A 23361-nucleotide genomic window follows, 5' to 3' on the forward strand; every position below is an offset into this window, starting at 1 on the left:
TTTAGCTTTCACTGTAATTATTGAAGAATTAAAAGTAATAACAGTATCATTAAGTTAATTCTTGCCTCTAATAATCTAATAATTATACTTCAAACTTTATAAAATGAAATCATAGAGAATCACCTCACAATTCCTATACGATATTCCTAGACGATAATTCGCTGTCAGGCTGTCACTAAAGTCACAATCACAACAAATGATATAACCTCAAATATCAGGAAGGCATGTTGCTTATTTTTTCGTTTATAAATAATGAATTATAAAACTAAATGAAACTCGAAAACGAAAAAATGAAGTCTAGTAAACGCCCACTTATTTTCAAAGGTAAGTTGCTATTATTGACTCGTTAATAGAAATACATTACACATTATCAAATGTTGTATGTAACACAATGTTTGCTTTCAGCTTTAGAATTAAAAGTTACCGATGATTCAGAGTCTCCCCACACAATATATATCAAAGAGCATGCGGTAAGGGATCATACGGAGGACAGGCCTCAAGGCAGAACTTTGTTCGTCGTCAACATACCTCCATACATCGACGACGATGGAATAAAAAACGCATTTCGGGAAGCTGGCACCGTGAAATCTGTGTCTCTCTTAGAAAAACCTGGTCCTTCAGAAACAAAAACTATAGATAAATTCCTTCCAGTTGCTCAGAAACCTATGTTTAAAGTGGGATATGTAGTGTTTGCTAAAGTAGCACAGTTAGATAAAGCTCTAGCTCTTACGGAACTCGCTCCTGTTAACTCTGAAAAATACCAGATCAAATGTGGTATGCAAAAGTGGGTAGAAGAGTACAACAACTCCATACTCCAAGCAAAAGAACTGAAAGAAAAAGTAGAGGTATTCATGAAGAAACATGATGAAAAAACTAAAAAAGCTGAAGATAAAGAAAAGAAGTTGGAAGAAGAGGATGATGATGGATGGATCACAGTCACTAAAAAGGGAAAAGTACAGAGCTTCGCTCGCTCTGAGAAAGTAGAAAGCAAAGTTATGGCTAAAGAAGAGAAAAATAAAAAGCGGAAAGAATTGAAGAACTTCTACACCTTCCAGATTAGAGAGTCGAAAATGAAGCATGTGGTAGCTTTACGACAGAAGTTTGAAGAGGACAAGAAGAAAATAGCTCAGATTAAACAGAGTCGTAGATTTAAGCCTTTTTAAATAAACTAGTTTAGTATCAAACTGTTCATTTGGTTTTTACGGCCTTATTTATTATGTTTATGCACCACAAGCCTCAGTTAGCTAATCTCTTGAATAATGGTGTCATTCTGCTTCATTTCTTTGCAAGGGTTAAATTTTCAATACAAAAATTCAGATACAAGCTTCAAAGTTAATTGAAGCTTGTATCAATACATGATATTAAATAAGAAGAGAGACTTAGATTTTTGGAAGTAATAATAATAATACCCTCGAGTCCTCACACGATGTTGTCCTTGAGCCATCATGGATGTCGCTTTTTGTGGGGGCCCATCTTGTGGAGACGAGTCACCGTCACCGGTCTGCCGGAAATAAAATTGGATACCGTTTTATTAGGCAGGCGTCCAGTTTTTTATCCCATAGCCCAGTATTTTTATTTTATTTATTTATTTAAGCTTTATTATTCTACAGAAAGATTTTCTTTTCTTTTGATTTAGTTTTTATTATTGATTGTATTCTGTAGACCCCTTCTGGGTAAAAGCCTCCTCCAGCCGTTTCCATTTTGTTTTATCTTTTGCCATGCTTTGCCATTCCTTGCCTGTATTTAGTCCATCACTTTTGATCCAATAGCCCAGTTCATTTTAGATTCCATTAACTGTCAAATAGTCCTTACCCCCTGGCGGGTGCTGCCTGTGCGTGTGTCCCATGACACGGGCAAGGGCAACATCCGCTCGGTGTACCCCTTACATTTCTTTAAATTGTCAAAAGGGCCTCTACGCGTTGGCTTCGGCCACGCGCACGCCTCTCAAAGCCCAAAGGTCCGAAACACCATTGTTCCGTGAAGGGACAGACAAATAACTAAAAGGGTCTATAAACTTTTCATATTTCGTTTATTTAAGAACTTGGCGAGGTAATTAAACTTCAAAAATCATTTTATATGATAAGTTTTATTCTATTAACTTATTTACAAAATGTAAAGTACCTATATTTATTTATAACTTAACATAATCACTCCTTTGTACAGCAATGAAAATAAAATACAGTCTGTATGCACTGACCAATAACTGTTTACTAAAATTAAACTTATAGTTAACTTTATTGACAAAAAGTTTTGCTTAAAAACATACTTTACTGCTCACTTCTTAACATCACAGCGACCGGTGTGTTTGCACCACGATTCGGAGCAGCCTGTTCTCTGGCAGGGAGTCCAGGGTTGCTAGCAGGTGGTTGATGTTGCCATATACGCATCCGGATGAGAGAGCCACTTGCACTGCTTGGCCTAGTCGGTCTAGGCAGTCCTGGGGAAAAAATGAAAGGGTTAGGAGCAGTATTGAATGATCTCTATTTTTGAAGCACAGTATTTTTTTACCCCCGACGCAAAAACGACAGGGTTTTTTCAAACTTTTATTTTGTGGTTAAGTAATTTCGAAATAAAAAGAGCAATTTTTGGTCAATTTTACCACTCTCAGATATATAGATCATACACTTAAATGGACACTCATTTCACCCATTTCTTACATATTAGATTTATTTACTAGTAATCAATGACACCTTTTTTAGGCAGCCACTCTCTCGGATCGGTCGTCATGTGAGAGAAAGGTGATCAGTAATGCACCTGGAGTTGATGATCCGCCTCCGACTGGTTCTATCCGGCGGGTCTTTGACGATCGTATAGAAAGCACAGCTACTATGCTTTGAATTCATCGCGTCGATGTCAGCATCTCGGCGTCGTTCCGCGTGCGCAATCACTGCACTGCACTGCACTGTATAGAGCTCCTGTCGAAGTGATCGCGTGCAGTAAGTACCTGTAGGTTGGTATCTGTGTGCGGGCGCGCGCACGTGGCGGCGTGCGCCAGCAGCGCGGGCGCGGGCGCGGCCAGCGCCGCCGCGTGCACGGCGCCGCCCGCCGTCGCCCCGCGCCCGCGACCCCCGCCCGGCGCCCGCGCAGGCTGTGCAGCACCCCTGTTCAACATCATTGTTTAAATATCCGGCGTAACGATTAATCATATTGTCAGTAAAAAAGGTGACGGAATAAAAAAAAAATTGACAAACGGACCACTTTTTTAGACCCTTTGAATTTCGCGACTTTTTAGACACGTTTCATTATCCATGACGATAATGAAACGTGACAGACCTGATTTAGACGGCGTGCGAACTCGCATGCGATTTTAGTTACATTGCGGGCCGTTGAGGGTACATACAATTTTGCGCAGCCATCAAATACAGCAATGTTATAAAACTCGTATGCGAGTTCTCGTACCGTCTAAATGGGCCCTAAAACACGAACATTATCGAACCAAAAAAGTTTGTAAACGATGGATCTTTTGTCTATGAAATGCCATCAAATTATAATAAAAGACCCGAGGAAATTGCCGACCTCCGACTGAATATGAAGCGTCCATCGAGCTAAGTTAACCATAGACGCTTGATAATTTTACTAGTAAATCCATTACACGTCGTACACAATTCTTCTCAAGAATACCTACTCATAATAAGTTGAGATTAGTCTCAAGATATCATGATTTACTTACCTAAATGTAATTTAATATACAGCTCTGACTCTGTCAACACTTTAGCCGGCACAGGTTTGATCAGTGACAGGTTCTCTCCTTCTATTTTGATCTTTTTTGGCGGTGACACCTCCACCATTTCAGAATCTGTATTTAAACATATAGGTAAATTTTTTAATAACATGACTAATTATAATTAATAAAAATAATTAAATAATCATTTATTTCAAGTAAGTGTTTATTGTAACAAGTAAAGTATTTTTCCCCTCACTAGCTCGGAAACACGTGTTTTGTCCTTTAAGGCAGCTGGTAAAAACGCATTTTATCCACTGGGTAAAGTAATTTGACCTTGAATAAAGTCAAATTAACTGCTTTAAAATTGATAAAAGTAGGTGAATCTAGTAATGTCGCCGTCTCTTTCATTTCCACCTGTGGAAATACTGGAAGCAGTGATAAACGCTTTTTTGCGTTGTAGTTTCCTAGCTATAGTGAGCTTAAAGTTTTGTGTTACTCGGGTGCAAATGTATTTTATTGTAGTTCAAGATTCTATTCTCGAACCACTCGCTTCGCTCGTGGTTCAACTATAGAATCCTTTCACTTGCTCGTTTTTCAATTCCACACTCGGCGTTAAAATACAACTTTGCCCCCTTGTATAACAAATAACTATTGAACAGCTGACTGAGGGCCACCATATCAGCATGGACGTTTTGCGCGCGGGGCATTACCTCGCGAGGCGTGAGGTCAGTGTGGACCATGAACCCGGCTATTCATAAAAAAATTTTTGACTCCAACCAGGCTTAAACAACAGTGGAATCAGAAAGTTCTGCAATTACCTGAGTCTATATAAAGTGGTGCTAGTGTACACCAATGAACAAGTCCCGCTAGGGGCGTCACAGCTGCCATTGGAATGGAACCAGGCGGTAACTGTGGTGGATTATTCTGCGCTGACAAGCATAGAGTGGGATTAGAGTATACCTGAAAAATAAGAAAGTTTCATCAATATTTCAAGTAAAAAATTGTACTTGATTATAATTTTATTGTCAACTTATTAACTCGTAATCTGTGAAATTTCGTCAAAAATGTAATCAAGGCTGTTATTTATTTATTCAACTGAATATATAAGAACTTTAAAGTCAGAAGATCTTATTATACTCAATCCAATAAATAAATAACAGCCTTGACTACAAAGGCAGAAAGGTTTAAAAATTAGAAAAGGCTTAAAATAATATTGAATTTGCTATTACAGCTTCAGTGATGTCTCAAGATGATTTGGTGGTGTGTGAATTTCATGCATTCTTTAAAATATTCATAAAATAGGAATAGAATAGAGAAAAACAAAAGGGGACATTATACAATTTAATTTGTACAAAATTTTACAAAATCAAAAACTATAATTTGTGTTAAAAATGTTAAAAATGAAAAATATAACAATCCTTCAAAATAATCAGTCATAGTTTGAAATGTGTTTGCCACTCGAAAACCCCAAACAATAAATTTTAAAACTTTCAACTTCTTTGGTAATGGCAGTAGATAGTAATAGGTACCCACCCAAGATGTGATCACTTCCAGTAAGTTCTTAGGTGGGAGTTTCCTCACACCATTCACCTCCTGCATGTACAATTCTGTGACGGCTGTGATGAAATTGGCTACAAACTGAGGGGCACTGGAGGCTAAGCTCTTGAGGGCAGTTTGGTTGAATGTGTTTAGATGAAAGTGGTCTCTGATGATGTTTTCTACTAGTTGCAGGGATGGTGGTGATGAGCAACCCATTTGCTGCAGCCATACACCAACTGCCAGTAGTACCTAAGGATAAAAGAAATCTGTTTAAATATAGTTTTAGATAGCAAAATAGTTGGGTAGTAATGTTATAAAATTTTATAAGTGTATAATGAAACAGTTGAATTACCTACATAAATATACAAATAGGAAGTATGTTTTAAATATTTTTTGCTTGTTTAACAAGGTAGATACTATATGATTTGTAAAAATAATATGCTAAACTCAGTACTTCTATGAGCTAAATACTCACTGGTGTGCTGGAAGCTGACACAGCCATACTAGCAAGTATACTCAATATTTTCAGTCTCTTCTGAGTATCTCCACCTCCAAACAAAGACAAGAATATAGTGTTCTTCGTCGTCTCGTTCGTACAGCTCGATAAGTACTCGCAGATCACGTCAATAAGCTGTAGCTCTTGAAGCGGGTTCAAACCCCTCCGCTCCCCGCGTCGCGTTGACTCGCAGAATATGAACTCGGAAATTATCTCCATAGCCACGTCCACTTGCTTACTGCTGGGGGCTGTACGACCGGCCAGCAGTTGTTCTGCAAATAACAACGTAAATAAGCATTTTCTCCAGGAACCCGATATCAAAACATAACAGGAGAATTTTACCTATTCTTAAAAGAGCCTCTTTCGCACATTGAGGGAATTCATATTTCCGCAATGAATGCTTTAAATCCGACATAGACATTTTGTTAATTATTTAAAAACGAAAATAAACTAAGATAATTCGGCGAGTCCAGGATAGGATCTACTAGGAGTTGGTTGGTTGACTTGGTTGTCAATTTTGACATTGACATTTTGAGATTCTAAATACGTTTAAGCCAAGAATAAAAACGCTGGTGCTTGAACAAAATTAATGTGTAATGTTGGCTAACTGTAAGTTATTTAGTTTTAACAGTATACCACACAAAAACACACACCCATAACAAGCTATACCTTATCTTATCTGTACTCGCTAAAAAAAAAGAAACTGTCAAGCAGGTCATGTCAACGCTACATTGATGTGCATTGCAAGCAGATTTAATTGCAATTTTCTCTATAAATAGTCTCAATTTTAGCATTCCAAATGGAGGTCCTAGTCGCTAACGTAGATCATATCAAATTCGACATAGATTTTGCATTAGACGAGCAATATGGAGCTTTACCGTTGCCGTTTCCCGGAATGGACAGTAAGTGCAATTTTACACTAATAATACAATAAATTTCTTTGGTATTACGTGTTTAGGATGATTTAAGTGACTTATGAGACATATTTCAGAGTCCACGGCAGCAGTATGTGAATTTTACAGTCAACCTAGTGGATGTACAAATGGACCTCAATGTCCCTACAGACACGTCCGCGGCGACCGCACAGTGGTCTGCAAGCATTGGCTGCGCGGTCTGTGTAAGAAGGGCGACCAGTGCGAGTTCCTCCACGAGTATGACATGTCCAAAATGCCGGAATGCTACTTCTACGCCCGTTTTAATGCCTGTCACAATAAGGAGTGTCCGTTCCTGCATATAGACCCCGAGAGCAAGATCAAAGACTGTCCCTGGTAAGAAACAAGTATATTTCAATGCTGTACAGAATATGCAGTAATTAATTAACTTGAATGAATGAATTTATAACAATTTAAAGATAAGGGTGTGCAGGAGATGGTCAAATTATAGGAGTTGACTAAAGGATCTGTTATTTGATAAAACAATGCAAAATCAGTTTGGCTTGTTAGGATTGTTTCAAAGACTTTTGGTGAATTGTTGAGAGAAAAGAATAATCGGCAGCATTCATTATAGTCACAGCGGAAAGAAAAGAGAACCGAACCGAAGACAATATTATAAACTAGACTCTTTTAACTCTTATGGTTAACAAATTATTTAAAAAAAATTAATTACTGAATATGTATGTGGCATCCCTTACCACTTCTTAATGTTAAGATTAAGGTCCTCTCACACTAATTAATCCATTTACTATGTATAAATGGAAAGGAAAAAAATTTTTTTTCGAATTTAACAAAAAGCATTTAACATGGTGGTTCCTGATGACGAACCTAGCTGAGTGTCGAATTTAACAGAAAGCAAAAAAAAACACAATGTAACTAAAAAACAACCATGAGTAAGGAACCATAAGGAGATGTAAGAGTTAAGACACTAGTTTCTCAGAGAAATTGTATTTGATCTAAAGAACCTTCCCTTAAATTTAACGGAATTCAATAAAAACAGGGTGTATTTTCCTAGTTTGATATAACCCTTAAAATTATACCTTATGGTTAATTGGCTATGGTTATAATTTATATTTTATTATTATTATTCAATTATAGGCGAGCAGCTATTCAGCTGATGAGCCTATGTCACACAGTGTCTCATGATTTATAGTTAGCAAAGTCATGTCACTATCTTATTATTTAAAAGCCACTTGTCTAGTCTGTTTTTAAACACATTCACTGAGGGAGCAGTAACAACACTATCCGGTAAACTGTTCCAAGCCGCTACAACACGATTGGATAGGGAATGATATGCAGCTTTAGTAGTAGTAGGAGTGCGAATCAGTTTTAGGCTGTGACCTCGGGTCTCGCGGCTGGTACTTCTCACAGCGACTACTTTGTGAATGTCGGGGAGGTTGTAACAGTGGGTAACAATCTTGAAACATTCGATAAGGTCTCCTCTCGCTCTCCTGTCCTTAAGCGTGGGCAGCTTCAGTATACTTAGCCTTTGCTCGTAAGGTAGGCGTCTCAGCTGGAAAGGCATCTTGGTGGCTCTTCGCTGCACACTCTCTAAAAGGTCAATGTCTTTGACAAAGTATGGATTCCAAACTTGGAATATGGTGGATACTTTATTCCAGGTACGACCGCGGTTTCTGCCGGCACGGGCCTCACTGCCGCCACCGTCACGTTCGCGCGTCCTCTGCACCAACTACCTGGCCGGGCTCTGCCCAGACGGGCCCTCCTGCAAGTACATGCACCCGCGTTTCGAGCTGCCCGCTCCCCCGGAACAGACGAAGGATGCTAAGCGGTTGCCAGTTTGTCATTATTGTTCCGAAGTCGGACATAAGGCGTCATCCTGTAATAAGATACCGCAAGAGGTAAGAAGCATATCGTCATTACTAGCTTTTGTTTTCCCCAATCTAAATTTCTCTAGCATAGTCTGTTAGTCTCGCCTATAACCTTTGGCAAGAGAGGTTGGCTACATATTGCTACTTTTAAATGAACTTCAAAAAGTGAAAAGTGCAAATCCCCTTTTTAAACCATTCAAAGTTAACACTGCAAAGGCTTTGGCAACAATCTACGAGTACCTACAATACAATATTGAAGTCCAAACTAGGGCTCTGGATACACGTGATTCACGCCGAACCGTAGCTACGTGATCTTAACACCGGCGGTACTAAGATCACGAATTACACGAACACGGCAAGGTACGTACCTCGTACGCACGTACGTACGTACTTGCCTTAGCGCCCGGATTCACGTGACACGCCGCGGGCCGTGACACGCCGCCGCCCGAACTAAGTTCGTGTGCAGAGTACTTATCGTACGTTTTGTAGATTTAACTCGCCCGGGAGAAAACCAAATCATGACTATTATTGAATTATCACTTAATACCTATACTTAATACTGGACGAAATTTTTTTTACATATGAATTAAACTTATATTTATGTTTTGCTTCGATTTTTATACAATACATATAACTAGCGGCCCTCCCCGGCTACGCACGGGGATTATGATAAAAATTGTTATAATAAGTTATCCGTAAAAGATAGACATATGCCATCGCGGACTTTTTTGTAGACCTATTAGAGAGACACAATTTTCCAATACATTATTTTGATATAGCTCAAACGGTTTCGGCAGCGTTTTCGATTAAATCTCTCAGCCAGCGGGATTTTGTCCAACTTTATTAGAAAATATCGTCATATTTCAACCAATTCAAACAAAACTTTAACAAATTATATACCTGAACTTTCCTCAAGAATTACTCTATTCATAAGTGAAAACCATATGAAAACCCGTTCAGTTTTTGAGTTTATCACGAACACACAGACAGACGCGGCTCCCCGGGAGTTTATTTTATAAGAGAAGATTAAGTGATTTACGGCGTTATTCTGTTTCCGATTTTATTGAAATTAAAACTAGCAAACTGTCCGATGCCTTACACTATCTATATACCTGTATGGTAAATGTCAACCTGTGTTACGTTACGTCTTAATATTGTTTATTTTTTGACATGTGCCGTCAGAATCCTCAAATACTTGACACTAACTTAAAACTGTATGTGGTGACAGTTTAGTATAGTATGGAGTAACTTTTGTCCCAGAGCTGTAAGAAGTGTAAGAACCTCTTTTTCACACATGACAGCGTCCACAAAACGTAAAATCCTGTAATAATGGTTAAAAAAATCAAGTACTTAAAATAGTATTTTATACAATCGCGATATAATACAAAGCTTTTCAGTCGAGTACCATGTTTAGGCCACGAAGCTTTGCTGAGTGGCCTAACAGTACGGTACGAGAGTGAAAAACTTAATTATATCACTATTGTATACAATACTTTTTCTACGAGTCATCATCTTCATCATCAATGGACGGAAATATCATCATTCATGCAAGTTTAAATTAATGTTAATAGCGTCGTTCACCGTTGTATCAACATCGAATTACCTAGTAACCAATTGTTTGTAACAACCGTCTCTGATTAGCCGATAACGCCACAAATAAAAAAAATGTATTTCAGATGCAGAAAAATTTGCCAGGTATTGCAAATTAGTATATAAATTGTATGATGTTCTATTTTTGAAATTATTACAGTTAACTTAAAGTCAACTATAATGAGATTAAGTACATATATTATTATAGTTGAGTCGGAACTGCCATAGAGTATCCAACACTGAAAAGTTAGCACTTATAGTTTAGTCTGTGGTGTCCTAATTGACAGATTACAATCGACGAGTAGAAAAATAATATTTCCCTTACTTTAAACATAATCTAAAACATGTTACATTTTTGCGGATCTTCGTTAGTAAGTATTTTACGATATTAATTTATAACGCAAGATTTACTTATTAAACCATTTATCATTAATTTTTATTTTTAAACTAGTGCTGTGGCAGAGTGTAATTTCGATTCAAATGACATTTCAGTAAGTTGATAGAAATCGTATATTTGTTTAAGCGCCTCCTTGTCCATAGGGCCTAATCGATTCAACCAATTCGAAATTAATCGTTAGATTTGGCAAACGATACGCCTTAGCCACATCGCAACATATGTACTTCAAAACAAATGTGTCAAAAATGTGAACTTACGGATCCGGGACAATAGTTCTGATGAAATTCAGCAACACGACGCTTAGCCATATATTTCTGGTCAAGCATTATTATGTTATTCTTAAGGTTTTCACATTTATTCTTTCATTTATTATGTATGAAAATGAAAACCTACCAAGTGGCTTTAATTAATTAATATTTAAGCTTGCTCTTATGTAAGCATATAACGTAATCTTAAATGTAAACAAGACAAACAGGAGTGTAGGTGAACAAAGAGCAAGTTTATGATGACTATTATACTCCAGGCAAAAAATATGCACACATGTGCGCGGGGCCACGGCTAAGACAAAAAAAATGACAGCTGCAGTTCTTATCAGTTTCGGTACATTAAATAATACTTTTAGATAGTATATTCCTTTATAGCACTGTATTGTTTGACGAACGAGCTCAGCTATCTTACTGTGGTGGTATTTTGCAAATAATAAGCGCAGTTCCACCACGTGGTAATAAAGACAGTAAAATTTACGAGCAGCCTTTTGTACGTGAAGCTGAGTGAAGTGAGCGATGTGTTATTTTTACATTTTAGGATTTTTTATTTAATCTGGATGGGGCAGTTTAGAATTTTAGTTTATTTCAATTAGTCACTTGTAAGATCCCAGTTGATCAACACTTGAAGGCCTTGACATTTTACTTTAGCGGTGAATTTAAAAGTTATTGTCTTGTTGTTTTGTTAATTTTTTGTATTGTTACTGTTAATGTTTGAAACTCTTAACAACGAAGAAAAGTTTGGTGTGGAGATATGCCACCAGAGTCGGAGATTCAACTTTATGTAGTCTCTGCAAGGATCGGACAAACAATGAGTTTCCGTGTCGTCATGGTACTAAAGGATCTATCGCAAGGCATTTGACGTCAGTTCATTTGAAATCTGCTGTTACTGTTACGACATCAAACGAGTAAGTCAATTTTTTAAATAGGTGTAATCCATAATAAGTAAATGAAAGCAAACAGAGTGGGCGCAAGCACACACCCCTGCTTCACGCCACAACTTACAGAGAAAAACTCTGATTGTTCGCCCTTGACACTTACGCAGCACTGCATGTTGTCATGCAACAGCCGGACCATCCTAACAAACTTTTCCGTGCATCCCAGTTTCGCCAAAACCACCCATAAAGCTTCACGAGGCACGCTGTCGAAAGCTTTTTCTAGGTCAACAAAACAAAGAAACATTGGCTGACCTTGTTCTCTAGATTTCTCCTGCAGTTGCCTTATGGAGAAAATAGCCTCGCAGGTGCCTCTTTCTGGCCGGAAACCAAATTGGGTCTCAGGTAGGATACTTTCCGATAGTGGCATCAAGCGGTTTAGAAGAATACGGGCAAAGACCTTCCCCGGAGAAGTTAGGAGTGATATACCCCTGTAGGAGTTACAGTCTGCGCGGTCTCCTTTGTTTTTGTATAAGGAACAAATGCGAGAGACTCGAAAGTCAGCGGGTACTCGCTCTTCGTTCCACATTTTAGAAAACAGCTTCCAGACCGCCTCATGTAGCTCTGTCCCTCCGTACTTTAATAACTCCCCGGGTACATTGTCTATACCCACCGCTTTCTTATTCTGTTGTTGCTGTATGGCAGCGACAACCTCGCACAGTGACAAAGGCTCATCCAGTTTTTGTTCTACAGGCAGAGCTGGTATCAAGGCAATACGCTGCATATCTGCAGCGCGGTCAACATTCAACAAGCTGTTAAAATGCTCTGCCCACCTCTTAAGCACGTCTAGCTTATTGGTAACAAGTTGTGTTCCGTCGGAGGACTTTAACGGCACAGAACTTCGATTTATTGGCCCAATAAGCTGGCGAATTTCGCTGTAAAATGCACCCAGCTGGTTGGTGTCAGAAAGCCATTGCATGCGCGCGGCTTTGTCGCGCCACCACATGTCCTTTACTTCTCTTATTTTCCTCCGTAAAAGAATGCCATTCTGCTTGACTGCGTTTGCTTGGTCACTACGATTCGAGCGCAATAGAGTCCGGTGTTTCCTCAGCACTTCCGTCAGCATTTCATCGTTGTCATCGAACCAGTCCTCACGTCTACAAGATTTTACACCAAGTATCTGTGAGGCAGTTTCGACTAAACTGGACGAAACTAGATTCCAGCTATCAATAGGATCACCATCATCACAATTCAGAGTCTGAATCGCATTACCAACTGCCTGAGCATAGGTCTTCTTAGTTTCTAGATCTTCTAATTTTCCAACATCTAGACGCTCAGGTTTCACTCCTTGATATCTGCGGGGTAAGTGAAAACGCAGTCTCAACTTGGTAATAATAAGCCGATGGTCACTCCAACAATGAGCTTCTCGCATGGCGCGAGTGAGGCGGACTTGAGAAATATTTTTCTGCTTCACAATTACGTAGTCTATCAAGTGCCAGTGCTTGGACCTAGGGTGCATCCATGATGTTTTATATTTAGCGGGTAATCTAAACATGGTATTAGTAATGGCAAGATCAAATTTAGCGCACAGTGACAGTAACAGCAAGCCGTTACTGTTCATACTCCCAACACCATGCCTTCCCAGCACCCCAGGCCAAGCCTGACTATCGCGACCGACTCTTGCGTTAAAATCGCCCAGCAGCAAGATCTGTAGATTTGTAGATCTGTAGATTTTTGCGGTTCAAAGATGTGTTGAAGCGACATATGAAGAGAGTTCATATAGAGCCAACCACTTGGGAGAGTCTGGCCAGTGATCGCCCACGGTGGAGGCATACCGTGCAGACACAGGTGCGTCAGTTTGAAGCTAGAAGGCACACAGAACTCGACGCTAAGCGCGACGAGCTAAAAGCCAGACCACCTGTGGCTATTACCTACAATTATGTCGGAGGGGTGCTGACCTGCCGCGAGTGTGGTCGCACATTCGTAGCAAAAATTGGCTTCGTCAGTCACCTGAGGGCACACCAGCGACGCTCTCATCTATAAAATGCAGTCGCCGTAGCCGAAAACGGCTAGGAGGAGATGAATGAAAATGAAAGCAGCAAAGGTCTAAGTTTAAATACCATGAAAAAATAATTTTAAAGTTATTGCATGTAAATAGTATAACGAAGCTCACTTTATTAAGCAGTGCCTATTTATTATTTTTGAAACAATATATCAGTCATAAAACAGTGTTTACATCTTAATAAAATGATAATCCTGCGCCTTGAACCCTCTTAAAGTAGACTTTTTTTACTACCATCAATCTTATTACTATATAACGTAATTACACTAATTACCTAATTAAATAGTGGCTATAACAGTTAAGTAAGTTCGCGTAAAATGTATAACATAATTATTAACTAGGTATGTGTTAAAATTACGTTTCCGTGGATGTCATCCTATCGTCACATTCTTAATTTTTATACTAAATTGACAAATTTCTTACTCCTTGCATCAATAATTGAATGGTACCGTGGATACTTATCTTCCTATTAAATCTTATTAATCAGAGGGTAACTAGAGAGTTTTTGTCAACGAACATTGCAGACACATAATAAGCAGATTCAAGGGTATCACGGTGCACGGTTAAGCCCATATTACCACGTTAACGCATGGTATTTTTCAACCACAACCACTCAACAGATAAGCTTAACAAAGGATAAGGTATAGTCATGGTATAGTGCCATTTTAATAAACATAAAAGTAATATTTTAGTGAAAGTATAAGCATTTTTTGAATTTGTACTCGAAGCGTCGGTTGTAGCGTAGAGACAATGCTAACAGTGGTTATTTAATAATAAGTCGAATTTAGAATTATAACTGTTGAAAACCTTTAGATAGAGTAAAAAACTCAAATGACTGGAAGGAAACTTTATCTGAAACGGTTACCAAATCTAGCAGTTACCCTTACAAAAGGTTACCTACCCATATCGTTGGTATTTTTATAACCACTTCTAAATTAAGCCTATCGGAAACCCCGGATCGTTTATTTAGTTATATTTATTTATTACTTACATATTAATATTTGAAAAACCGCAGTATTGAATATAAATTTTAATTCAAAAGTAATTAAGATATAACCTCACGATACCTACATTTTTATTCATAACTTATAGAGACTGCATCCGATCTTATCTTCTCTCATGAAACGCCGCTGGCGGACCGAACGGGCGTGTCACGTGAATTCGTACGTACGTACGGACGGATCTACGAACGTACGTACCCTAATTTCACGTGATTTATTTTCACGTGACGAACGAACCAGAAATCCGTTGCCGTGTATCACGGCAACGTGCGTACGGCTACGTGTTCACGATACACGGTCACGACCGGGAGCCCTAGTCCAAACATTGTCATACTCATACTACATACAATAACAGTCAGATAACAATGAGATGATCAAGTCGGCAATCTATTCTGTATCGTCCCAGCCGCCCAAGTCTCGCAGATGTGCTGAGTAGAGCGCGAAAACGCAACCCATACTAATTTACCAATTTCTTTCAGTTACAGTCGAGTTCATAAATATGTGTACATTATATCACCTTGTGAGGTGAAGAAATGTATGTGTAGGTCTCTTTAAAGCAAGAGTAAATAGGTATCTCATAGGTAAGCGTGCTCCACCGTAGACCGCATCATCACTTACCATCAGTTGTGATCGTGGTCAAACGTCTACCTATTCATACTAAAAAAATAGTTATTTGTTATACAAGGGTGCAAAGTTGTATTTTAACGCCGAGTATGGAATTGAAAAACGAGCAAGTGAAAGGATTCTATAGTTGAACCACGAGCGAAGCGAGTGGCTCGAAAACAGAATCCTGAACTTGGCGAGTTTTTCAACACACGACCGTTTTGCACCCGTGTGTAACACAAAACTTTTCCCCTCACTATAGCGAGGAAAGTACAACGCAAAAAACGCGCTTATCACTGCTTCCAGTAGTTCCACAGATGGTGAAACATCTTCATCACTAGATTAACCCACTTTTATCAATTTTAAAGCAGAAAATTTGGCTATATTCAAGGTCAAATTACAAAAAAAATGAACTCGACTGTACAGTCATCAAAATCACACATTCTCAACTTATATCTCATAACTATCCTGTTATTCCAGCAACGCGAAGCCGCCCAACGCCAAGAGGAGGCCCGCTACCGAGCCCTCGGCTACATCAAGCCCGCCAACGAAAACGAGACCTCCGAGAGCCCTCGCATGCAGCGCATGATGCACAAGCCCCTCGAAGAGGTCACCTGCTTCAAGTGCGGGACCAAAGGACACTACGCCAACCGGTGCCCGAAGGGACACCTCGCCTTCTTGAGTCAGAATCAGAACCAGCAGAACCAAAACCAGTGGCTGAGGGACAAACAGCAGCAGTGATAGTGTTATGTTTAGTTTAAGTGACATTGGAGGATTTATATGATTAAGTTTGTTTTCACATTGAATAACGATGTTTGCTGGTCTGAGACACTGCCTGACATAACCACAAAATTAAAATTTTGAAAAACCCCCGACTGCGACATAGTAGACCGATTTTCATGAAACATGGCTAAGAACACTCCCAACTAACTCAGCTTGCAGACAAAAAAAAACTAAATCTAAATCGGTTCATCCGTTCGGGAGCTACGATGCCACAGACAGACACACACACAACACACAGACAGACAGACAGACAAACAGACAGGAATTAATAGGGGCGCAACCGTCTATGTAAACTGATTTGCATGTGGCAACTATTGAGTCACTTTTGTATGAGAACATTAAGTGTTGCCAACTTGCCAAGGATGATTTATATAGGACTAGCTTTTGCCCGCGGCTTCGCTCACGTTAGAAAGAGACAAAAAGTACCCTATGTCACTCTCCATCCCTTCAACTATCTCCACTTAAAAAATCACGTCAATTCGTCGCTCCGTTTTGCCGTGTATGACGGACAAACAAACAGGCATACACACTTTCCCATTTATAATATTCGCATGGATCTTCATACTAAGAATATAAGGATATATGGATCTTCATACTAAGAATCGTATCTCAATTTTTAGCGCCACCTATTAAATACTATCATAATGTGTATTGACGTGATATCATGACATTAAATTAAAGAAGCAAGTCATTTGTTCTTTTAAAAATAAAAACACGCAAAAATATTTGGGGAAAATATGATTTTGGCCACTTCCAGGCTGCCAAACAGTTTTAAAACACACATCTAGTTTAAGCCTAAAAGGCCATACATTTCAGGGTATGCTTTTTTGTAAGGGCTTTTTGTCCGGATTATATCGACCTTGGTGTTGCTATATACATAAAAAAAGATTAGTTCCGTTTCTACTCTATTTTTGTCAGGATGTATGAGCAAAGCGATATCTACTCACATACTGAAGCATGCAGATTCGCAGTATTGTGACAAGGAACGTCGTGTAACTGTTTTTGACAAAAAAGAATAAAGAAACAGTTATTAACAAAAGATATAGAAGTATTATTGTTTCCCGGTAGTAATCTGGTAATGTCATCATCATCATCAGCCTATCGCAGTCCACTGCTGGACATAGGCCTCCCCAATTTCACGCCACCGTTTTCGATCTTCGGCTGCTGCCAGCCATCCTGCGCAAATCGTCACTACGCTTGCCGAGACGCGGTCTCCACTCAAGAACTCGTTTACCCCAACGGTTGTCGGTTCTACGGCTAATATGGCCAGCCCACTGCCACTTCAGCTTGCTAATACGGTGGGCTATGTCGATCACTTTGGTTCTCTGCCGGATAATCATTTCTGATAATCTGATATGGTAATGTACTGTGGTTAAAGGCGTACAAATGGCCTAGGCAACTATTCAGAAAGCTAATTGAGTATGAGTGATGCTAGGAACACCCATGGTCTAACAAAAACTTAATTATTTCACTAACAATATTTTATATTTTTTCCAGTTATGACATGATAGTGAAGAGATCCCCAACTGTCTTTGGACAGTCGCCAACAAATATATCGGAGCTGCAAAAGTTCACACAAATATCGGAACCTGCACCCTAACATCTTGACAATAAAGGCGTGCTCCGATATTTCTGAGAGCTTTGACCACAATATAAAACCAGTAATAATACTAATAATTATTCTAACTTTTGCGCCGCGCGGTCTGTCCTTGAGTAGGTCGCGCTCGCGCGCGCAAGCAGCGAGCTGCAGAGAGTACAGTACATGCGAAACCGAAGGATGCCGGCCGCGTCAGTACGCGTGCGCTGCCGTGTCGCGCGCGGCCCGTGCGAGAGAGCGAAATACCGATCGCGTCGCCGCTGCCGGAGATTAACTAACTCCATAACTACTTGCCTAAAATTGATTAGTAGTAAAGTCGTAATGTTATACTGTGGCTTTGCTTAGTGTTGCTAGCAGAAATTTTCATCAGCCGATATGTTAATACTGAGTCGACTGTGGTTTTGTACTCGATATTTGATAGCGACTGTACTACACAGTAACTAATTACAATTACAATTTTTGGGTTCCATTGTTTTAAATTACCCCCAATTTATGTTGAATTCAGTAATTTCTAAGAAAATGTACTCCATTTTAAAGGTTGGCAACGCACCTACATTCTTGGTGCTTTGGGTGTCCATCATGAGCACCGGTGATCGCTTACCATCAGGCAAAACAAGCAGTATTTTGTGTTGTCTTAAATAATACATTCAAATAAACTGTTGTATTATAATTGATTTTTGTTTTATTCTTAGTTACCTATCTACCTACCTCCAAACGTAGTGATTCAATCCTCTTTGCCTACTTAATGAATCTTCAAACGCAGCCTAAAAAGCGCTTAGCGAAAATCTGGTGTCGCATCTCGGAAAGTCTAAACAAGATACTTTTGTTTTGAGTTAAAAGTTCTCATTGTTCCATTCGTTCCATTGGATTGGATTCTTTAGATAGCTTTAGGATATTTGTGTCGCTTAAAACTTAGGTAAATCCATTCTGCTATAAGGTTGAATATATAAAAAATATAATATTGATCTGAAAGGTAATCAACCTTATAGCAGAATGGATTTACCCAGGTTTAAAGTTTTTAAGCGACACATTTGAAAAAATGATGGTGCTTGCACATCAGCTGCGCGCATGAAAACCACAAGATACTTACAAAATCATAATAAACAATCTTGGAGCCTGGATTTAAGTCATCCAAATTAGCTTGATGTAGCTCTAGAGAGCGATAAATTTCGTGAATTTTTGGCGTGTGACTAGTGTGCAAGCAGAATGAAGATCAGAGATTTAAATTATAGCTCAAATGGTTTTAAAATGACGTTTAATCAATGACGTTTAATGCGTTTAATTGACTGTCAATGTTAGAAGTGTCAATGTCACTTTAGCGTCGCTCGTGCACGCGTTCGTTGTGCTCGCGGCTCGGCCACTCGTGCTTTTATTGTGCATTCCTCGTTTTCCCGGCTCTTGGCGATCCCAAGCGGTGAACGTAATAAACTTTATTACTTTGTTTCAAATCCTTCCTGGATACCGTTTCCTCAGTGAAGCGAGAAATCGCGGAGAGGTTGCAAATTATACTTGGCAAACTCTTCTAAAACAACCAAAATGGTAAGTCCACGTGTTTATTATTATGATATTAGCAATTATTCAGAATATTTGTACTTGTTAAACGTTCCTTAACTTTGGTATTGTCATAGAAACATTAATTTTTCAGAACTAGAATTAGCGTAATGTAAACATAGTTTTGAGGTTATGTATTCACGCACATGCGTTTGGCTAACTAAGACTTAATTTCACTCAATGATTTACCTTGTACATTACAGAGCGAAACCGAAGCCGCCGTTAACCCGAAAGCGTACCCGCTGGCCGACGCGCCGTTGACCAGCAAGATGCTGAACCTGGTCCAGCAGGCCGCCAACTACAAGCAGCTCCGTAAAGGTGCCAATGAAGCCACGAAGACTTTGAACCGAGGCCTCGCTGAGTTTATCGTCATGGCAGCAGATGCTGAGCCGTTGGAGATTGTACTACACATTCCACTGCTCTGCGAGGATAAGAATGTCCCCTATGTTTTCGTCCGCTCCAAGCAAGCCTTGGGCCGCGCGTGTGGCGTCTCCCGCCCTATTGTGGCGTGCTCCATTACCATTAATGAGGGCTCCCAGCTGAAGCCTCAGATTCAGAGTATTCAGCAAGAAATTGAAAGACTATTAGTGTAAGAGTGTGTGAGAGAGATGTATTTTCTTAAATATAAGCTTTAAACTCATGTTTGCTTTTAATTATTTATTTCCTTGCTCTGTTGTAGTCCTACACATGGACTTTCAATAAACTATTATTTCATGGTCAATACAAAATGATTTAGGTACAATGCCTAAGTGCGTTTTCACATTATCCGATCCGATATCGGATGTCGGACCGATATCCCATACATTACAGGCGCCAATCTTGGATTTTTTCTATGGAAATCCTTCCGACATCCGATATCGGATCGGAAATGTGAAAATGGCGTAAGGCTCACTCACAAATATATAGTTCAGAAGTCTTGGAATACCTTTTTCCTTTTTTTTTAAGGATTCTGATGTATTTGAAGAGTGTAAATTAAAGTAAACAAATATAACAAAATACATTTATTATTGCATATCATAATATTAACATTATTTGGCCCCAATTGACAATAAATACATCTAAAGGTGAGATCAATATTGGAAGAACTTCTTCACACGCAAGTCCCAGTTGCTCTCCCACCGAGACATTTGGAACTTTTCTAAATCCTTTCTCATATCTGCTGCTACCTGTAAAAACACCAATAAACTTATGGCTACAATTTTAAAAGACAATCATTTTTTTAAACTATTTTCTACATGTTACAAAATAGTATTTTAGTGATAACCGGATTGAAAGTTCTACAAATTCATTAGTTCATTATTTCTGCAACTAACTGTTCCATTGTAAACCTCTGAGACTACAATATTTTGCACAACAGGTTTGTCATAGATCTATGCAGGTTAGTCTGTGGTCAATAGTAAGCCCATTTATAATAATAATAATAAAGAATTGTGCATCTGAAAATAGTAATATGTTTACCTTATTCTGCTCCTGATTATTGGGAAAGTCTTCAAACCAAGCAATAATCCGCTTGGATAGCTCATCACTATTCTTGAATGTGTATCCATTTACACCATTTTCAACTAATTCATCAATGCTGAAATGAAAAACAAGTAATACTTACAAGTTCATTTTACTACAATCACAACTGAACAGGTGTGACATTCAAAGTGCTAATGCAGCTTCTCAAAAAACTTATTTGACTTTTCAAAAACTTGACTACCCACCAGCTAAACTCATACGCGCAAACAGGCAACCCAGCCCCAAACATATCCACAACCTTCATCGGCAGATCCAGCCCTGATGAGCTAGTGTGCAAACACACCCCCAGGTCCGCACTGGCCACCATAGTCGGGTAATCCGCTGCTTCCAGCCAGGGGGTGACTACTTTTATGTGTTGCCAGTTCTTTGAGGCAATGAGGTCTATGTAGTGTTGCTTCATTGGTCCTTTGCCGGTTATTACGCAAATCAGTTTAGGCAGCTTCTTTGTTATATCAAATGTGGTTTCGTAAACTGGAAAAATAGCAAGTTTAATAAGGTTTTTCAAATAATTTGTAAATGTGTGATCTAGCTAGCCGAAGTTAGCTATTGAGAGACACTTAAATACATGAGCAAAATTCAGTCATGGCATGAATACAAAAACTTGGTATCTGGCATTGGATTGAAAAGTGTATATGCAAAAAATTGTTTAACCAAAGATTTAATAAAATCTACCTTGAAGTGCTTCCATCAAAATACCAAAATCTTCGTCAGGTGTCCAACTAGTGCTGCTGAAAAGCAGTCCTGGAGCATCTGCCCTCATCTCCACCTTATTGTTTACAAAATTTGTAAAAGCCGTCTTTGTAACCATGTCCCCTGCCGGGTGGTTGAGCAGCTCTCTCCCTGGACAAGCAAACTCTGGGTATTGCTGACTGATTTTGAGGAACCAATGGTGCTTTTCTTCTAGTGTTATCGGGTGGAAGATTTTTGGAGGTCTGTCGTACAGGACTGTGGCTCTGAAAATGTGTGAAAATTAATTAAAACATATTTAAGCAAGAGGTATGCTATAAAAGGTACATATTTTTAACATCATTATCCTTGACACTTGTTAATTTTTATTGTGATGAAATACTTTAAGGTAGTCAGCAGCGGCGGAGCGTCGATACAACTCGATTCCCAACGGGTTCCCTAAAATTCTCTAGTATCTTTAGAAGTCCATACAAAACAGATTCCAAAAACCCGTCCGACTTTACCAACGAAAATTTTCACACCCCGCCACTGGTAGTCAGTGTTACAAGTTTGTGCAATTAATTGCATTACTACTATTTTGTTTCAGGTTAACACTTTCGCTACCAAGAACCCGACTGTCGGGCACACCGCTCGTAGAAGCGTAGCCGATTACATGGGGAAACCCGTATGTAGCGAAAATGTCGTAGCGCCGCGTAGAGCCCGGTTTCGAAAGTGTTAATATCTGTTAGCCAGTTGAAATATATATATTATGTTTTGCGTATATATTGCAACAAGGCTACTAGTGTTTCTCTACACATGCATTTCATATCAGTGATAACTGTTAATTATCTAAGTAATTACTTATTATCTTCTGGTAAAACATTGAAACAACTTACTCTATTCCCCAGTTCTGGAACAAATCTGACTTCATAGCATATGTAACACACATGTTGTGATTCGCAGACTGCCCGAAATATCTCTCCAATGCCGTCGCTAGCTTCAGCACAATCTATTCGGCGCCGCCAGCGCCATAATGGAGTACGCATAGTTATGCCAGTCTATTACAAACTTAGTCTTAGTTATTAAGCAGTAGAACCTACAAACAGGCAATGTAGGGATCGCTGGAGGGTTCTGGCACAGCAGGTAGTGGCATTTGCCGGTTATAAACAGTGTTAGAAGCAAACTTATCGTCTGCCATATCGCTTTCATAGCATACTGAACTATCTTCGGTCCTCTGTTAAAAATTAAGGGGTAGAGCTTTGTTATCGTGATATGCTTATGTTCTAATATCTCGGGCAGTGGTTGACTGTCTAAGTAGCCGATTATATTTACACTTAGACCGCTACTGGCGAGTGATAGAGCGTGATACTGCATTCGTGGACTGCGCCCGATGTCTCCGAGCACGACTACCTTTGCAGTCTTCTGCGGCTTTTCAGTCATGGTGTACTAGCTTAGCTTAGTATTTTGATTACGAAATATAAAGTTTCAAAGGGACGAAACTTTTCAAAACAAGGGACACGACATACGGCAGAGCACAGATATGAATGACACTTTTGACATTGACATTCATGGGATGACAGCAGAGGCGAGAAGGGTTGCATTATTAAAATTGTATCTTCCCGAATTTACTGCCTAAAGTCTGTCAAGGCATTTTAAAAAGCGGTTATTATATCGCTACTGCTGCTACACTGACGACACTGTGCTCGGAGTTTAACCGTCGCGTGAACTACATGCCTGAGGAGGGGCCTCCAAAATTGGCCCGAAACATGTCGCAGCAGTAGCGATATAATGACGTAAGTACAACCGTATATTTATTAAATATTCGAATGTAGGAACATTATTCAAATTTGCCGCTTTTTAACATTGGCTCATGCCAATGTTCATTGCCTCGTAAGAAATTTTAATTTATTTATTTTTGCTGGGTCCATAACCTGTAAGGGCTTACAGAATCGTCATTTATTGATATTTAATGTTTACAATACATGTTTTTAA

At 39.2% G+C, this 23361-nt stretch overlaps 5 protein-coding genes across 5 annotated transcripts; 3 read left to right on the forward strand and 2 right to left on the reverse strand.

Annotated features, from left to right (window-relative positions):
• The first annotated feature begins 180 nt into the window (after positions 1 to 180).
• On the forward strand, positions 181 to 1184 carry LOC125231887 (ribosomal RNA-processing protein 7 homolog A). The gene is made up of 2 exons (XM_048137480.1): positions 181 to 324; positions 406 to 1184. Exons 1-2 carry the CDS (start codon positions 270 to 272, stop codon positions 1161 to 1163), a joined length of 813 nt encoding a protein of 270 aa, XP_047993437.1. The 5' UTR covers positions 181 to 269; the 3' UTR covers positions 1164 to 1184.
• Positions 1185 to 2291: 1107 nt separating this feature from the next.
• Positions 2292 to 6173, reverse strand: LOC125231898 (uncharacterized protein C7orf26 homolog). Its single transcript, XM_048137496.1, has 7 exons — positions 6042 to 6173; positions 5679 to 5971; positions 5198 to 5452; positions 4483 to 4624; positions 3671 to 3796; positions 2945 to 3101; positions 2292 to 2437 (listed from the first exon to the last, which is right to left on the reverse strand). Exons 1-7 carry the CDS (start codon positions 6118 to 6120, stop codon positions 2428 to 2430), a joined length of 1062 nt encoding a protein of 353 aa, XP_047993453.1. The 5' UTR covers positions 6121 to 6173; the 3' UTR covers positions 2292 to 2427.
• Positions 6174 to 6392: 219 nt separating this feature from the next.
• LOC125231797 (cleavage and polyadenylation specificity factor subunit 4) lies at positions 6393 to 16209 on the forward strand. The gene is given in 5 exon segments (XM_048137377.1): positions 6393 to 6601; positions 6691 to 6967; positions 8251 to 8300; positions 8303 to 8490; positions 15732 to 16209. Coding segments are annotated over 5 exon segments (879 nt in total). The 5' UTR covers positions 6393 to 6498; the 3' UTR covers positions 15993 to 16209.
• Positions 16210 to 18950: 2741 nt separating this feature from the next.
• LOC125231919 (NHP2-like protein 1) lies at positions 18951 to 19822 on the forward strand. Its single transcript, XM_048137521.1, has 2 exons — positions 18951 to 19170; positions 19386 to 19822. Exons 1-2 carry the CDS (start codon positions 19168 to 19170, stop codon positions 19773 to 19775), a joined length of 393 nt encoding a protein of 130 aa, XP_047993478.1. The 5' UTR covers positions 18951 to 19167; the 3' UTR covers positions 19776 to 19822.
• A 346-nt stretch (positions 19823 to 20168) lies between these two features.
• LOC125231839 (chitobiosyldiphosphodolichol beta-mannosyltransferase) lies at positions 20169 to 22919 on the reverse strand. Its single transcript, XM_048137417.1, is given in 6 exon segments — positions 20169 to 20348; positions 20641 to 20758; positions 20889 to 21174; positions 21376 to 21656; positions 22266 to 22377; positions 22380 to 22919. Coding segments are annotated over 6 exon segments (1323 nt in total). The 5' UTR covers positions 22810 to 22919; the 3' UTR covers positions 20169 to 20252.
• Between the last annotated feature and the right edge of the window lie 442 nt (positions 22920 to 23361).

This window comes from Leguminivora glycinivorella, chromosome 12 (genome assembly GCF_023078275.1).
Source record: "Leguminivora glycinivorella isolate SPB_JAAS2020 chromosome 12, LegGlyc_1.1, whole genome shotgun sequence".
Classification (NCBI taxonomy): Eukaryota; Metazoa; Arthropoda; class Insecta; order Lepidoptera; family Tortricidae; genus Leguminivora; species Leguminivora glycinivorella.

Bases quoted from the DNA above. Each gene is read 5' to 3' on its own strand.
- LOC125231898 (XM_048137496.1), bottom strand. From the start codon at position 6,120: ATGTCTATGTCGGATTTAAAGCATTCATTGCGGAAATATGAATTCCCT. The intron at 4,625-5,197 runs GTGGGTACCTAT...CTTATTTTTCAG, and splicing joins TGGAAGTGATCACATCTTGG to GTATACTCTAATCCCACTCT. The intron at 3,102-3,670 runs GTAAGTAAATCA...GATGTTGAACAG, and splicing joins GTATATTAAATTACATTTAG to GGGTGCTGCACAGCCTGCGC.
- LOC125231887 (XM_048137480.1), top strand. From the start codon at position 270: ATGAAACTCGAAAACGAAAAAATGAAGTCTAGTAAACGCCCACTTATT. The intron at 325-405 runs GTAAGTTGCTAT...GTTTGCTTTCAG, and splicing joins ACGCCCACTTATTTTCAAAG to CTTTAGAATTAAAAGTTACC.